The 17,337-nt window shown below is 40.2% G+C and overlaps 2 protein-coding genes across 3 annotated transcripts; both read right to left on the minus strand.

Annotated features, from left to right (window-relative positions):
* Positions 1-3,880: 3,880 nt before the first annotated feature.
* LOC122052716 lies at positions 3,881-6,120 on the minus strand. Its single transcript, XM_042614388.1, has 3 exons — positions 5,047-6,120; positions 4,325-4,903; positions 3,881-4,237 (listed from the first exon to the last, which is right to left on the minus strand). Exons 1-3 carry the CDS (start codon positions 5,902-5,904, stop codon positions 4,130-4,132), a joined length of 1,545 nt encoding a protein of 514 aa, XP_042470322.1. The 5' UTR covers positions 5,905-6,120; the 3' UTR covers positions 3,881-4,129.
* Positions 6,121-8,141: 2,021 nt separating this feature from the next.
* LOC122052717 (phosphatidylinositol:ceramide inositolphosphotransferase-like) lies at positions 8,142-12,178 on the minus strand. 2 transcript variants are annotated; one of them, XM_042614389.1, is made up of 12 exons: positions 11,578-12,178; positions 11,366-11,455; positions 10,601-10,687; positions 10,433-10,501; positions 9,832-9,912; positions 9,688-9,759; positions 9,547-9,607; positions 9,356-9,458; positions 9,153-9,248; positions 9,016-9,062; positions 8,800-8,930; positions 8,142-8,449 (listed from the first exon to the last, which is right to left on the minus strand). In XM_042614389.1, the coding sequence occupies exons 1-12, from the start codon at positions 11,617-11,619 to the stop codon at positions 8,372-8,374; spliced, it is 957 nt and encodes a 318-aa protein (XP_042470323.1). In that variant the 5' UTR covers positions 11,620-12,178; the 3' UTR covers positions 8,142-8,371. The 2 variants fall into 2 exon arrangements, with proteins under 2 accessions (XP_042470323.1, XP_042470325.1); XM_042614391.1 differs by having other exon boundaries at positions 11,660-12,177.
* Between the last annotated feature and the right edge of the window lie 5,159 nt (positions 12,179-17,337).

Consider the following 17,337-nt stretch of genomic DNA (forward strand, 5'->3'; position numbering starts at 1 on the left):
TCCACCCACAAGGAGGTTGAGCTAGCCGGAATTTGCCGGGGACTAATCCACCGACGGATTGAGGGATCGTCCACCTTACGAACACGTCGTGGAGTAGGAACAAGTTATCTCCAAACCACGTAAACGAACGTGTTAGCGGTTTGCATTTCCTTTCTTAGTTTTAGTCTTTCTACTTGTTTGTTTGTATTTCCGCTTGCGCACTAACATTGTAGAAAGAAGCGCTTATTTGGGGGTGTCGTCTATCCAACCCCCCTTCAAGCCGGCTAACCGATCCCCAACAAGAGGTTCGAGAGCATGGTCGCTTATAACTCGGCCGAGCGGCTCGAGAGTTTGGAACATAGGTACCAGAGTAAGCTCGCTTATGACTCGGTCGAGCAGCTCAAGAGTCAGGAATATAAGCGCGAGAGCATGCTCACTTATAACTCGGTCAAAAGTCACGAGAGTTTGGAATATCAGAACAAGAGCATGCTCACTTATGACTTGGACAAATGACATGAGAGTCTATAATATAGGCGCAAAAGCATACTCGCTTATAACTCGGCCAGGTGGAACGAGAGTCTGAAACATAGACGATAGAGCATGCTCTCTTATAACTCGATCGGGCGACGTGAGAGTCTAGAATATAGACGTGAAAGTATGCTCACATAACTCGGCCAAATGACAAGAGAGTCCGGAATATAGGCGCGAGAGCATGCTCGATTATAACTTGGCCAAACAATACAAGAGTCCAGAATATAGGCGTGAGAGCATGCTCATTTATAACTTGGCTGAACAGCTCGAGAGTTTGGAATATAGGCGCGAGAGCATGCTCGCTTATAACTTGATCGAGCAGTTTGAGAGTTTGGAATATAGGTGTGAGAGCATGCTCACTTATAACTTGGTCAAATGACACAAGAGTCTGAAACATAGGCGCGAGAGTAAGCTCGCTTATAACTCGGTCAAGCGGCACGAGAGTCTGGGATAGGCATGAGGGGAAAGCTCGCTTATAACTCAGTCAGTTAGCACGAGAATCTAGTATGTAGGTGCGAGAGCAGGCTCGTTTATAACTCAGTCGGGTGGCATGAGAGTCTGGGACATGCATGCGAGAGAAGATTCACTTATAACTCGATCAGTCGCCACGAGAGTCTGGTACATAGGCATGAGAGCAGGCTCGATTATAACTCGGTCAGGCTACACGAGAGTCTGAGACAGACGCAAGGGCAGAGTCACTTATAACTCAGCCGAGCGACACGAGAGTCTGGAACATGGGCACGGTCTATAACCCGAATGCCTTAAAGAGTGGGAGGTACAGTGTATGACCTTGAATGTCTTGGAGAACTAGAAGCACAGTGTATGACTCAAATACCTTGGAGAGCTAGAGGAACGGTGTATGATCAGAATACTTTGGAACTTGGAGGCATGGTGTATGACTCTAATGCCTTAGAGAACTAGAGACACAATGTATGACCAGAATGTTTTGGAGAGCTGGAGACACAGTGTATGACTCGAATGTCATGGAGATTGGACTTTCCACATTGTTAAAAATAAAGATATATTTTAAAATATAAAATATAAAATCTAAATTTTAGACTTATCGTCGAGCTGGCAAGAGAGAATAATATCAAGTTGTTAAACAGGGACACAGGAGTCGCTTGGTATGGTTGAGCTACTGGTTGGAGTTACCGAGTGGACGATCGATTGAAATTTATCTCGAATGAGGATGTCGATCAGATGTTTAGTCTGAACATTAGACTTCCCACTATGTTCTTGAGGGAGATCCTTGAGAGGGGAGCGAGGATGATCCCTTAATCGCTTCTCTTGACTCCACCATTCGACGAAGCCCCTTGGCATGCTGATGATAATCACTAGTAGCATGGTGAGAGGATTGATGGTAATCAAAAAAATATCTACGCCTTTCAAATGGTGACTGATCCACTTCCCCCATTGCTCTCTCTTCCGAAACCGGCGGGGGATTTGGGCGAGGGTCTCTAGGGCATTCCGGAGACGATGGTAGTCTCCGATCGGCTTGGTCGATCGGAGTTGAGACAGTCTCCTCCTTTTTTAGGATGACATGGACTTCCTCTACATTAATGTATTAATGTATTTGATCATTTTCCTCAACAGGTCATCGAAGTCCTTTATGAGCTTTCTGACGAGGACTTGGAAGAACTCTCATTTTAAAAGGTCATGGGAGAAGATACTTATTAATATCTTGGAAGTGATGAACGGATCATCTAGTGCTATTTGGTTGAATCGTTTGATGTATGCTTGCAGGGATTCCTTAGCCCCTTGCTTGAGCGAGAACAGACTCAAACTGGTCTTTTAATACCTTTTGCTACTGGCAAAATGGTGCAGAAAGGTTTTACGAAAATCTTTGAAGCAGCAAATGGACTCGACAGGGAGCCAGTTGAACCATCTTTGTGCCGCACCGGAAAGAATGATGAGAAACACTCGACACTTAACGTCATCTGTGTACTAGTGAAGGATGACTACATTTTCAAACTTGAGTAGATGTTCTTTTAGATTGGTAGCTCCTCCGTATTCTCCGATCGTCAAGGGTCGGAAATGGCTTAGCAATCTATCCTCCCAAATTTCTTGAGAGAACGACAAGTTTATTCACTCGGGGGGAACCATTAGGGACCTGAGTTTCTCCCTTTTGAGAATCCCGAGCGGGTGCATCCTCAAAAGATGATCCTTGGAGCCTTTTCACTAGGCTCGTCTCGTTAGAGGGCGTGCGAAACAATGTCTGGTGATACGTGACCATGGACGGGGGTACAGGCGGAAGACTAATCGATTGTGCAGACGCTTGCATGAAGCCAATCATCGGTGGAGGAGGAACCAGATGGAGCCCAATTGGACCTTCTACTCGGGTCCCTCGTTCGATATGAGGGCTCTCCCTCGAGGCAGTCGGGTCGTTTGGTAAAGACCTCGGTTGCTGCTTGTTGTTGTTGTTGCTGCACTAACTTCTGCGCCCGGGCAGCTATTAGTAACTCCAGATCTTCTTGTGGCAAGGTAACTATAGTGACTTGTCCAGTTTCATTCATCTCCGCCGTTCAGATTCAAGTGAAGTTCCTACAAATGATGCAGACGCTAAATTTGATCTCGCCTGAAATCGAGGGAGATGATGTACTGGGCAGGCGACTCCAATGTTGTCTAAGAGAAGAATGAGCTGGAAGATAGCACTGGGCGATCCTCTTTGCGTATACCAAAGAGAGCGCAAAGGGGAAGCTTAAAGAGAGAACCAGGAAGGGGTTCCTGGTGCATGTACTCTGATGCTCAAGTCAGAACAGTAGCAATGACAAAAAGGGTCGAAGAAGAGGAGCAGTACAAGAGTAGTATGGATGCGCATGTATGTGAGCGTATCTAACCAACAGAAAGAATCTTTTTTATACTGCCTCTCACGATCTCTGCAATTAATAAGATGACAAAGAATACCTGATATCAAATTGTGTCAAGGTATGGAAGATATGCAATCATCTTTCGAAGAAGCTTACATTACATGTATATGAACCATCTTTTATAACTTTCGCAATAATACAACTGAGAATACTTGATATTAGGTAATCGAAGATGTACAACCATCCTCATAAAAAGATTCCATTATATGTATACGTCAAAATATCAAAATATTCTTCGATAAATATATGTTATTCTCTAACAGATTATATATTGTCCCTTGTAAATGGTCCAACTGACTTTAAGTCCGAGCATTAAGTCCGAGCAAATATATATTAAAACACTAATAGGAAGCTAATCTCATATGCTGAGAACCTTACATTTTGAAAGAAGGGGAGGAATCAGCTCATAACATTCTGTATCAGGGTGTCTCGAGCCAATACAAAATTCAACTCTAATTAACTTTTTTTTAATTTATTATACATAACGCTTGAAATGTATTTACTTGAACTGAATTACTCTTTTTTATGTGATTATGAATAAGACCTGTATGATCTAAAAGGTCTTAACCTCATATCCTGATTTTTACAGAAGCCGCCACATAATGCTTGAAATGTATTTACTTGAACTGAAATAATCTTTATTATGTGATTATGAATAAGACTTGTATAATCTAAAAGGCCTTAACCTCATATCCTGAGTTTTTACAGAAGCCGCTCCTCCTCTCGTGCATCAGTCCGCCGTCGTCGGAAATTTACATGGGCGGCGTTAGATCTCCCGGCCGGCAATTTCTTATTCGCACCTCCAGTGTCCGCCGCCCCCACCGCGACCACCGCGTTTGGCAACATTGCCTCCTCGGAGCCTGGCATCCAATTCAATCCCACCTCGGGTCATTTAGATAAAGCGTGGAGTGTATTCCCCCATGAAAGCTAAGTAATTTAGCACTTACTCGTCTCCACGAAGCCATGTCCATCTTGGGCGCCATCACCTTGACGGTTTCCACTCGCGAGGCCGCGTCGAAGCCGGGCAGTTCCTTGCACCGCCCTGCCTCCCCCTTCGGGTACCGGGAGTACTCCGACACCGTGGTTCCGGTCCCGTCGGGCCTCCGCTTGCCCTCCCTTATGCCCCCGAGGAAGAACAGGAACGGGCGTTCGCAAGGCCGGTCATCCGCCAGGGGGCGCGTGTTGAACGTGAAAGGCCCTTGGCTAGAGCTCCTCCAGGTCTTGAAGGTGCGGAGCGGGACCTCGAGTTCAGTGGCCGGCAAGGCGCGCGGGTACAGCTGCGCGGTGTAGCCCCAGGACACGGAGACGGACCAGGCGAAGCCCCGCTGGGCCTCGTAGCAGAAGCACTGCTGCAGGATGCGGCCCGGGTCGAAGAGGGACGCCTCCATCAGGGAGCGCAGGGCTCCGAGCCGGCCGCCCCCCTCACCCGGCCTGATGGGGGCCAAGTAGTCCAGGTGGTGCAGCGTTACCAGCGGCGTCACCGGGTGCGCCGCCAGAAGCCCGTACGCGTCGCCTCGTAGGTCCAGCTGCAATATAATTAAAAGCGTTTGTTGAAAATTGAAATCGCCCCGATGTGAATTTAGGGATAGATCCAATAAATAATTGAGATCGCAATTCACAACAGGAATCGTTAGTTGGATGGGAGATGATGGGTAAATTAATGGCTTACTTGGTGGAATCCGGGCTCGCGTGTGAGCGGGATTCCGAGCTCGGTGAAGCAGGACTGGACGCGCTGGTCGCTGCCGTAAAGATTGGCATAACGGTCGAGGCAGCCGTCGATGACTCTGGCGAATTCGGCCGCCGCGGGGGCGCTGACGGCGAAACCTCCACCGCCAAAGGCCATGCCGTATGAATGCATGTCGTTCTGCTCCACGCTCTCCGACGGCGTCCCGACGTAGTACATCTCGTCGTGGTCATATTTCCGCAGCGTGGCCACCAGGTTGTCGACGAAGAAAACAGTGTCGTCGTCGCCCATGACGAACCAGCGGACGGACGCGTCCTGGGCGTGCAGCCGTTGCGACTCCGCCACGATCCGTGCCATCCGCGACGGCGCCGCTCGATTCCCGAACCGCGAGGCGTTGGCGGACACGCGGAACGGGGGGTCGCTGGCTGACCACGCCCCGGCGGGCGGAGCCTCGTCGAGCCATACGTGGCCGCGGGTACGCTCCGGGCGCCACCACAGCGCGCTGTAGCCGCGCCGCCGGGTCCACGTGGCCGCCGATCCGCCGATACAAAAGACGATGTGGGAGAGATTGGTAGGGGAGGGATCAACGGAGGCAGGAGAAGGAGCGACGGCGGCGGCGGTAGCAGGGGCGAGTTGAACCTCGCCGCTACCGATGCAGCCGTGGCAACGAAACGACCAGTACAAGCGGTAATCAAAGGACGTGTGCACAAGGAACACAAAGGATAGGACGAAGATAAGGCAAACGGAAGCGCCTATCCGGCACCACCGCGCGCGGCTGCTGCCGACGGCGGCAGAGGCAGCATCGTCTGCGCTAAAAGCCAAAGCATTGAACTTCGGAATCATCTGTAACTCAAAATTTCGGAACGATTCCCCGGCGACGACTCGTTCCGCCCGCAACTGGACGTGGAGAAAAAACCGTCGATACGCGAAAATGGGAAAGGTGGGAAACGGAAAAGGGGGGAAATAGTCCGGAAGACTACCACAAGTGGCGGCGAACGGCGAGGATGTTGTGTGTGTGGCAGGAGTGCCCTCTCGCAGGTCACTGGTGGGGTCGCGCGGCGCGTAAGGCCTACACGTAGATCGGGAGGATAGAGCGGCGTAGACTTTTCTACCGCGGTTTAATTAGCAGGGCGGATCCGCGTGATATGCCTTAAGCCGGCCTCTTACGGTTTGGAGCTTTTGGGGTTTCGTGCGCTTTTAAACTCGTTAATGTTACGAAGATGTTTTTAGGGTTTAGGGTCCCAAGAGTATATGGGCTTTTGAGAGTCGTTAGCCTACCAAAATATATCGTTTTATTTAATTTCACAGGATCAACTTTTTTATGTCTCTTAACATAAGAAATTTCGTCCAGGCGCCAATTACGTGGACTTGTGGTATTTTTTTAATTATTTTTTTCACATATAAAAAAATAGGATCGAGACAAAAAGATTGATGACCTCCACTTGTTAACAGGCCCATTACTTCCTAAAAATATAAAGACTGAACCAATTCGTTTGTACTTGGCATGCTGTCATTTAATAGAAAGGCATTTAGGTGTCATATTAAGTCATGTATATATATATATATATAAAGATATCAAATATTACAAATCATAAAAGGCCGTTTGTGGTAAAAAAAATAAAAGATTTTAAAAGGAGGTACTTTAAATGATTTTATCTTAAAAATATTACTATTACAATAGTTGTTGTTAACTATTATAATATATATAATATAGAATTTATTCCATAGCTACTATAACGTATAAAAGTTACTCATTAAGTGTTACAACAACATGTTTAAAGTGAGTTTGAGATTTAGGATTTAAGGTTTATACCATATAAAAACTATCTAGTAAATATTACAACATATAAAAACTACCTAGTAATTATTACAATATGTTTAAGATGAGTTTAAGGTTTATAATTTAGGATATAAGGTTAAAGATTTAAGGTCTATGAACATTATAATAGTAAAATATTATTTATTAGCTTGGTCAAAATTATTTAAAATTTATCAAAATCACTTTAAAATAGTTATAAAAGTTATTATGTAACTACTACAATCCTAAATTCTAAACTCACCATAAACATATTGTAGCAGATACTAAGTAGCTTATACACATTCTAATAGTTACTAGATAGTTTTTATACTGTGTAAACTCTAAACTGACCCTAAACACATTGTAATATCTACTGGATAGCTTTATCCAAAATCCTAAACCCAACGTAAACATGTTGTAGCATCTAATGCATAGCTTCTACATGTTATACCAACTATTGAGTATCTTCTACAAGATGTAAACCCCTAAATTTATCCTAAACACGTTATATCAATTATTGGATAACTTCTATACTTGATAGTAGCTACTGGATAAATTATACATATTGTAGTAATTACTCGTTAACTACTAGAATAATGTTAAGTTAAAACTTAATTTCAAAGTAAAATCATTAATGAAGCATACATTTGATTTTTATTTTTATTTTTTAAAAGGGACATATGTTTGATATTTCCCTTAATTTGGGGGCATCTTTTGAATTTTTGCTCATAAGTCAATAGAAAACGAAGAAGAATATAAAATTTGTAAAATAGAAATATAGAAAAATAAAAAAAAATAAATTAAAGAAAACAAAATAGAAAATGATAAAGCATCATCAATTAAAATTTTAATATTTATAATATCTGAGCTTCATCCGTTCCTACATTTAAAAAATAATAGATCTTAAATTTGTCAAATAAATAATTATATTTGTGATATGAGTTAAAACTTTTGACCTTTCAAATGGGTTGTGTATAGTCCTTCAAAAGGATCGGGATTAACTTATCTTTCTTAACCTATACTACTACTCTCCACATGGGTTGTGTATATTCCTTCATATGTGTATCTTCTTTTTGTTCATTACTCTATTATCTATAGACAATGACTCGAACCTTATTATATACCTAAGCATTAATGTTAGACATAGCCCAAACTGAGCATCAGCATCAAAAACATTTTTGGTTCTCTATGACACCATAAGTATATAAAGCATGCTTTTTTGTGCTGAAAGACACACAATATGGTTGAGGGTTGTTGCGGTAGAGAACCAACAATCTCCCTGTTTAGATGGAAACCCTTTTTTTTTATTATTATTATCCCACTTCACTTTTCCACAAGGAAACGCAGTTTAAAGCGACGAGGAAGTCTACATTTATTTTCTTGTTGCATAAAGAATCGTTACAAATTTTGAGAAATAAAAAAAATATATGAACAAGATAAAAAGGACCAAAAAAGGTTGCAGGCTTCATTTCAAGATCAAAATTGGAGCGGTACACTTCCCAGTGGCTTTTCCTATGCCCCATTTAGAGCAGATTCAGAGTGCATGTGCTTGCCATCTTCATGCTTACCATTCGCTTGCATCCTTGGCCTCTGATTTGAGAATACACGGATAATTGCATTTAGTAATCAACAAAGGGTGTAATGGATATAAAAAATGGAAAGTTATGAATCATAATATAATGTCGTCAGTGTTTGTAGGAAGACAAACTGGAACATTAACATTTTAAGGAACTAAAAAGCTTTTTGAGTGTTGAGCTTGCAGCGTGTGCTTTACTTTCTTGTTTGAATGAGGATTAACAATTGTATAACGAGTAGAAAACGCGGTGTCATTTGATATCACAAAATAAATCTGTGTAGATAGATCATGTGTAATAAAAGATAACAGTGTTTATCGGCTGTTCTAGAGCTGAGAGAAATATTTCTGATCAAATATGTCATACCCAATCAGCTGCATCTACTGAATTTCCATTCAGTAACTTGCTATCTTCTCTAACTTCTCTAAACTTTCCATCTTTTTCCTTGGCGCTCAATGGCAGCAATTGTTGGGAGCCACTGGAACGGTCAGGCATTTCTGCACAAGAATATGAGATGTATATATCAATCTGTAATATGCAAAAATATATATAAGATGGTCAAAGTAGAGGACAGATATGCACCTGGTAGTTTCTTGTCGATGAAGAATACCACTAAATTTACTGTATACCTACAATAATATTGATCGCAAATTAATCCAATTGCTGACACGAAAGCTTGAAAGATACAAAAGGAAACAACAGGATCTCATTCAACCTACCATGCGACAACTACATCAACTGTGTAATGCTTACGGGAAGCAACTATAAGCAAACTCTGAATGATGGCAATGACCCAAGCAAAAAACTTAATCAAGCTGCAGTTATGAAAATCAGGGTTCAAAAAACACTAATCAGCAACAGTTGTATAGTCCTGCCTTTGGATCATAACCATCATCATCAAAATTAAAAGTGAGAAGTTTACCTTTTAGAGCCATATTTATGATATGTAATGGTGAAAACTAGTATAAATATCATGTGGGATGAAAATATGAGATCACCACAACCATATACGACTCCATGAGGAACTGTAAGAAAGACAAAACAGGGTAAATACCTAATACAGGAATGATTCAATTAATGATTCAGGATGTAGTCAAGGATGTAGAAGCTCACAGTTAATAAGGAGTACTTCATACACACTCTCTGGTGGAGGCAGTCTGGCAAGCTTCGATCCCTGAATAAGGAAAGTGTGATACAAATTGATTATTGTGGTTGTGACAAATTTGTATTGACAAGCTATTTTCAGACAGATACCTCGCGGCAGTGATAGTTAGGACCAGGAAGCTGGGTAGAGTAGAAAGTTACGATTCTTAGCATTTGAGAAGCCTGAAAGGATCACTTACCATTATATGGCATAAATCAGGGATAAAAGCAAGTAATAGAATGAAGGCAACTTACAACTAGAAAAGCCAAAACCCTACGCCAAAGCAGAACAGTATAGAAGCGTTTGCTGCTGTAAACAAACGGATGAAAGGTCCACTGAAATGGCATACAATTATCACATCATAATCATCATACAAAACCATAAAATTGCATGTCTACAATGTAAGCAGGACAATATGACAGCGCACAGTAGCCTTGGTTGCATGTATTTCGCATGCATGTGGATTTGCAGGGGAAAAAAAAAGAAGAGGGACAGTGGAGTAAATTGAGGGATTAATATGAGACAAGAATTCTAATGTATTAAGAAAATAATATGGCTTAAGATGAACTGATGATTATGCGATATCTCTGATACAAAAAGTTGAACGAAAATGCTGAAAAACCAGAATGGTGCACAACAATACAAAGAGTCAAAAGATAATTTAGCTTCAGCCACCCTGTGATGAAAAAGCTTCTATGAGCTGCTTGCCAACATGTTGAGTGATGATGTTTTGAGTTTGGCACGACCTCGAGAATTAAAGGCACACTGCTTCTCTAGTTTATATTTTTCCTATGGCATGAACTATCTATGCAGTAAATTAGAACACATAAGAAACAAAAAGACAGAAATGCATACCAGTACGAAGGACAGAAACAGGAAAGTGAAAAGAGTCTCACTGATGTAACCTCTTTCTCTCCCTAGTTCCTAAAATCAAACTAAATTATAAGAATACGATATCACATAAACCATGAACAACATCTAGCAAATAATTGGGGTCAATTAGGCTTAGGCAGTTGTACACACCGGAAGGATCATAAACCCAAGATCTTGAAGAGTTGGGCCAGGTCGATGTAGATAGTGAACTCCTCGTGCAGCCAACCCATGAATATACTAAAGAAAAATCAAATAAACATTAATTACATACAGTTACTTCTATAAGAATAATGGCATTGCTCCACAATTAAAAGAATGGAAAAAAGGAAAGTATTGGTAAAAGCACAAACAACCATGACAACAGCAGCAAGACAAACATGAAAACGATAGGGAATGATAACAAAATTTTGTCAACAAAATATTAGTGCTAATGACAATGAGATGAGAATAATGCATAAATTTAACCATTTATACTCGAAGAGATCCAGACATTCTTTAATTCTGTGAGGTCAATAAGTTCAATTGTTGAGGTTAATGTTGAACTTTCCGAGGTCAAAAGAAAACAGCTTGCTAACAATGTCTCCACACGATTAGATAATCCATGGAAGCACAGAATTTTCCAAGGAGGCACCATACAAATTACAATATCAAGCAAGCTAAAGCTATTAGCCATCTGCAACTATGACTGTTTTTGCATCAAGAGATAAAAACTAAATATCTGATTAGGATCGATAAATCAAAAAAGAAGATTGCACAACTCAAGAAGACTGCCCTATCAGAAAAACGATTCAGAAAAATATAAAATGAAAAAGAAAAACTGACTTCTGGTATCACAATCCAAGACCGGAATACACTGAAGAAAATAGAATAAACGCTAAAAAATAATACCTGAGATTTCAACAAAAAAGAAAATACCTGAAATATGAGTCCGGCTAGCAATAGCTTCCACTTCTCCCTGAGAAGCTTAAGTTCCACAGAAGTTTCCGTGAAAACCCTCTTCCATAGCTGCAAAACAGAAGACGAAAGCAACCATCAAAACAAATAAAACGTCAAAAGAGCGATAGAAGTCGCCCTGCACCAAAGTGCAGAGGGAAAAAAAATACTAATCTTTTAGGGAAGACGAGGACCTTGGAAGACTCACGAACGACGTAAAGCGTCATGACGAGCATCCAAAAGTCCAATCACTCCCATACTAATTCAATACCATACCTGTTTGGCCCTCCACATATCACTACTCCTCCCTCGTTAAAATTTATCGATCAACAGGCCAAGAACAAGAACTCCTTTTAGCGTCCTCCGCCGATCAGCAAGCAAAGCGTGACTGGATTTCCCCGATTCCAACGGCCAATTAAATCAAAAAAACCCACGGGAAACTTCCCACCGCGAGAATAAAAATTCTCCTTTACCTTCTTCCAATCCTCTAGAAGTTCAATTGTGTATCATTATAAGTAAAGGGAAAGAATTGTTGAAGTCAGACGTTGAGGTGGGCGGGCTCCGCCACTCGCTCCCTTCTCCGCTGTGGCGGTCTTCACACGGATCTTCTTCTCGGAAGCTTCGATATTTTCTGCAGGCGTGCGTGGACCGAACGAGGAGAAGGAGAAAGGGACCGCAAGGCGGTCAAGCCAAGCGAAGAAAGGAGAAGGAAAAGAGGGGTGGGCGCAGGCGTGAAACGAACGTTCGCCGTCGTCTCGTCAAGCTCAAAGAATAAAATGAAAATATACGGAGATTGACTGATTGAGACTATGTAACCCCTCAATTTTATTTTATCAATTCCCCTATTAGTTTAATTCTAATGTTTTCCTAAAATCACTGAAGCGAACTCAATTAATTTTTTCGAAACCTAAAAAGAAAAAAAAACTTCAAATGACCTTTCTACTTTTTTTTTTAAAATTTTTTATTTAGTTTTATTTTTTAATTAATAAGTTCAAATTATTTTTTCATTAATACTTATATATATTTTTAATTTTTTAAAATTTTTATTTAGTTTTATTTTTTAATTAATAAGTTAAAATTATTTTTTCATTAATACTTATATATATATTTTAATTTTATTTAATTTTTATTTAGTTTTATTTTTTTAATTAATTTTGTTTATTATTTTTTCATTAATACTTATATATATATATATATATATATATATATATATATATATATATATATATTTTTAATTTTATTTAATTTTTATTTAGTTTTATTTTTTAGTTAATTTTTTTAGTATTTTTTCATTAGTACTTATATATTTCTAAATTTTATTTAATTTTTATTTAGTTTTATTTTTTTAATTAATTTTGTTTATTATTTTTTCATTAATACTTATATATATTTTTTATTTTATTTTATTTTATTATAGTTTTATTTTTTAATTAATTTTGTTTATTATTTTTAAATTTTTATTTAGTTTTATTTCTTTAATCAATTTTGTTTATTATTTTTTATCAAAATTTTTTATTTTTTTATTTTATATAATTTTTAATATATGTCAGAATCTCTCATTTCCTTTAAATTACCTTCCTAATTCGATACTTAAATTACCCCCATCCAACTTTTGACATATGCCAGGACATTCTCTCCCTTTAAATCATTCCTCCCTCCAACCCTTGACACATAACACATGTCAAAATCTTCTACTCTCTTTAAATTACCTATCCTCCAACCATTGATACCTATCAAAACATCCCCTCCCTTTTAATTACCTCTTTTCAACTCTTGACATATGTCAGAACCTCCCCTCCCTTTTGTTGGTACCTCAAGGTTGTTTTGATGTGATCAAGAAAGTTAAGTTAGGTCATGTTGTGTTTAACCCTGTGTCTAAGTGTGCAGGAGTTTAGGAGCACAAGAAGTTGAGCAAAAGACGTAGCTAGCAAGAAGGACAACATGGAAGAGAGTCGACGGGCTCGGTGCGTCCGAGGGATGAGGTGTTGCGGAAGAGTACACGGGCGAATGAGAAGGAAGTGCATGGCGTTTCCGAGGGACGAGAAGCCAGAGCGGAAGGTTGCTCGAAAAGATCGGAAGTTGGGTTCGGGTGAGCCCTATTTCGGATATTCGAAATCACCCAAACGAGTGGAGTCGGAGCAGAAGACCCGGACCGATGCGAGCAGAATCGGAACAGAGAGCCCGGATCGAAAAAGTCAACTTTGTTGACTTTAAGGGTCCAGCCGCCCGGACCAATCCGGGCGCCCGGAACGTGATTCTATCTAGATTGTGTTTGATCACGATCCTTTGCGAAGGGGATAAAGTTTTATCCCCTTCCAGGCGCCCCGACTAAGACTATAAATACAGTCTTAGTCCAGAAGCTTTATAACAACAAGCAATTCTTGATACAACACTTGTGAGTTTTTCTATTTTGTTTAGCTTTTTTCTTTATGAGCTTTCATTGCTGTAAAGAGGTTTCTCTACCTGAAAAAGGAATTAGTGTGCATCATTTTCTTGGATTAATAACTTCCCCGGTTATAACCAAGTAAAACTCTCTGATTCTCTATCTTTCAGTTTCTTTTACTTATTGTTTATGCAAGTGTTCTTTTAAGTCCGAGAAGGGTTCATTTGTTTTGATTTTGTGCAGGGCTATTCAACCCCCTTCTAGTTGGCCAACGGTCCCAACAAGTGGTATCAAAGTCAAGACGCTTCAGGAGGACTAACCGCCGATCGAAATATCAAATCAATGGCCGGACCGAGCATATACCCACCAAAGTTTGAGGGGGAGTTCACTAGATGAAAAAAGAGAATGCAGGTATTCTTTAAAACCGACTTTGAATTACTTTTAATAATGAAGTTCAATTTTGTAACACCCGAGGGTAAGGAAGAATACTAGTGGACAAAGAAGGAGTAGTCCGACTACGTGGCAAACGACAAAGTAGAATTCCATCTGTCGAACGTCCTTCTACCACAAGAAGTCAACTGAATTGGCACCTACAACTCAGCAAAGGAGCTTTGGGAGAAGTTCCTTGAGCTACACGAAGGTGTTAGATCATAGAGCTCGCTAGAGGGGGGGGGGGGGGGATGAATAGCGATCAAAAAATTTGAAGCGAGTACGCAGCAAAAAAAGCACAAAACAATGCTAACACAGAATCAATTTTACTTGGTTCGGAGCCTTCGTCGACTCTTACTCCAAGGCCCGCACTCGTTGAGTGCTTTCGTTGGACAATCACTAATAGTTCGCAAATTGATTACAACATAAGGTACATGAACTATTAAAACGAAATACCGACAACAATAATAAAACAAACCTTGAACTGCAAGTTGTCGGAGTAGCTTTGTAGCGTCGCAGGGGCAGAGCGTAGCAGAGCAGTTGAAGAAGTTGTTGTTTTTCATACTCCGTGGAGGCTTTTTTTATAGGCATGCTCCGGGCACCCGGAAGGGATCCGAGCGCCCGGACTGTGATGTAGGTCTGGCCAATCAGTGAGCTCCAAATCTGCAACGAGATAGATTTTGCCTTCCGGGCGCTCGTACTACATTTCTCCAGAAATTCTTTTTCCTGCAAGAAAATATTAGTCCAAGGCAAAATAAAAGTTAAACTACCCTGCAAAACAGAAGTTAGCATAATTTATAATCAAACATAGTAGTAATTAGATTCTGTCTTCTTGAGACTGGAATATAGTCATGATCTCAACTTAAATTTCCGAAATGGATCTAAGTTGGATCGATGTCTAAGTTCCCTAACCGGGAATGCGTACTCACAAGTCACTCCCCTCTAGTGACTTACTTTAACTTACCTGCCAGACGTCCGGTCAGCCCGTCGACCCGTCTGGACTTCGTGTCAGCTATCAAGTCAGCCCATCGACCTAGCTGGACTTCCCTACAACACTGAGTTAACACAAAAACAGTACAGTAAAGCAGTGTTAACAGAATTCAAGATTCACTGGTCACATATAACCTAGGTTTACCTCCCTAGGGTTGCCTAGCTTTACTCACTAGGACTTCCATTGCCCGACTTCACTCATCGGGACTTCCTCCACCTAACTTAACTCACTATGGCCCGACTTCACTCACCGGGACTTCCACCACCTAGCTTCACTCACTAGGGTCTGACTTCACTCACCAAGACTTCCACTTTCCCTAACCTTTGGTTATGACTTACCTTTACTAGTCATCTAGTCCGACTAGACTTCTTTCTCCCAAATATCAAGTCCTGCTTAGGTCAACCCTTGGTCAAATTGACCAAACTTAGGTATATTGTCAAACATCGAAACCCTAGAGGTCGATTGCACCAACAAAAGCTGTTAGAGTGTATACTAAAAGCCTAGCTTTTTGTAAATATTTATTTTGAAATAAAGAATCACATTGGTCAAATGTCTACATTTATATGTTAAGTGTAATTGTTCAATTAATTTATATTGTAGATAACATGGTGTGTGGTGTCACACACAGAAGATCATGTTATTAGTTCCTTATAGGTTATAAAAAGTAGCTCACGACTAAGATGGAAAGGAACAAACCATTAGAATAGTCGTAGTGTAATTTGATATTAGTTTATCTTATCTATAAAATTACACTAGTACACTCTTAGTGTATTGAGCAGGACCATTTGAGGTAGTTTCTTTTTATACTGACTATATAAAAGAACAATACCTCTGTTATTATGGAAATGTGTACTCTTAATCATGATATAATAACAAGCACATATACTTAATACTTATTTTTTTAATTTATCAAAGGGTGCGATTTAGCCCGTTAAATCAATAGGCCCGATAAGTTGGGAAATGATATTATTTATATGGTGTGTTGTTGATTATAAAATGAAACTGTGTCCTAATAATATAGGTTGGTGATGTCCCCTTGAGGAGCTTATAAGGATTGTCATGTAAACCCTGCAGGTGGACTTAGTCCGACATGATGATAAAGTTGAGTGGTACTACTCTTGGAGCTAGATATTAATTAAGTGAGTTGTCAGTAACTCATTTAATTAGTAGACATTCAATATCTTAAACACAGGGAGACTAACACACTCATGATAAAAAGGAGCCCATATAGTAATATGGGATTGGTGCGGTAATTCAATAATAACTCTTTAGTGGTATGAGTTATTATTGATGAACTCGAGTTGGGTGTTCGGGGCGAACACGGGAAGCTCAAGTTCATCGGGAGACAAAAACCAATTCCTCCTCTCGGTCCCTGTCGTAGCCTCTTATTTATAAAGTCTTATACCCACCCAAACCCAACTTCTTACCCACCCTAAGGTGACCGGCCAAGCCTAGCTTGGAGCCCAAGCTAGGGCTGACCAAACCAAGGTTAGAAGGGTTTAAGTGGTGGCCGACCCTAGCTTGGAGCCCAAGCTTAGGTGGTCGGCCACAATAAAATAAAAGGGATTTTAATTTTAAAATCTTTCCTTATGTGGAAGCCATGATTTAAAAGAGAGTTTTAAAATTAAATTTTACCTTTTATAATTTCTACAAAGGATTAAGAGAAAGGTTTAATGTCTTTCTTTATTTGTAGATTGAAAGGAAGATTTTAATTTTAGAGAAAACTTTCCTTATTTTAATCATCCACATGTTTAAATAGAGAGATTTTAATTTATAAAAGTTTCCTTTTATAACCAACCATGAAGGGAATTTTTAAAAGAGAAATTTTTATTTTAAAAATTTCTGGAAACAAATTAGGAAGTTTTAATTTTGTGTTTAAAATTTTCCTTATTTGGAGGACTTGTAGGGGCCGACCACAAGATAGGTTAAAAGGAAATTTTAATTAAATTTTCCTTATTAGCCATTGGCAAGAAAAATAAAGAAGTTTTAATTATGTTTAAAACTTTCCTTATTTGCCAAGACCAAGGAATATAAAAGAGAGGGTAGAGGTGCCTCACCTTACAACAATACATCTATTATTCCTCTCTTCTAATTCCTTGGTGGCCGGCCCTCTCCTCTCTTCTTTCTTTCTTCTCCTTTTGTTGAGGCCGG

Source organism: Zingiber officinale, chromosome 3A (genome assembly GCF_018446385.1).
Source record: "Zingiber officinale cultivar Zhangliang chromosome 3A, Zo_v1.1, whole genome shotgun sequence".
Taxonomy (NCBI): Eukaryota; Viridiplantae; Streptophyta; class Magnoliopsida; order Zingiberales; family Zingiberaceae; genus Zingiber; species Zingiber officinale.

Coding starts and splice junctions, on each gene's coding strand:
- LOC122052716 (XM_042614388.1), bottom strand. CDS start 5,904: ATGATTCCGAAGTTCAATGCTTTGGCTTTTAGCGCAGACGATGCTGCC. Junction 4,904..5,046: donor GCGAGCCCGGATTCCACCAA/GTAAGCCATTAA, acceptor ATTATATTGCAG/CTGGACCTACGAGGCGACGC. Junction 4,238..4,324: donor ACATGGCTTCGTGGAGACGA/GTAAGTGCTAAA, acceptor ATTGGATGCCAG/GCTCCGAGGAGGCAATGTTG.
- LOC122052717 (XM_042614389.1), bottom strand. CDS start 11,619: ATGCTCGTCATGACGCTTTACGTCGTTCGTGAGTCTTCCAAG. Junction 9,608..9,687: donor CTAACTATCACTGCCGCGAG/GTATCTGTCTGA, acceptor TTCCTTATTCAG/GGATCGAAGCTTGCCAGACT. Junction 9,249..9,355: donor CATAAATATGGCTCTAAAAG/GTAAACTTCTCA, acceptor TCATAACTGCAG/CTTGATTAAGTTTTTTGCTT.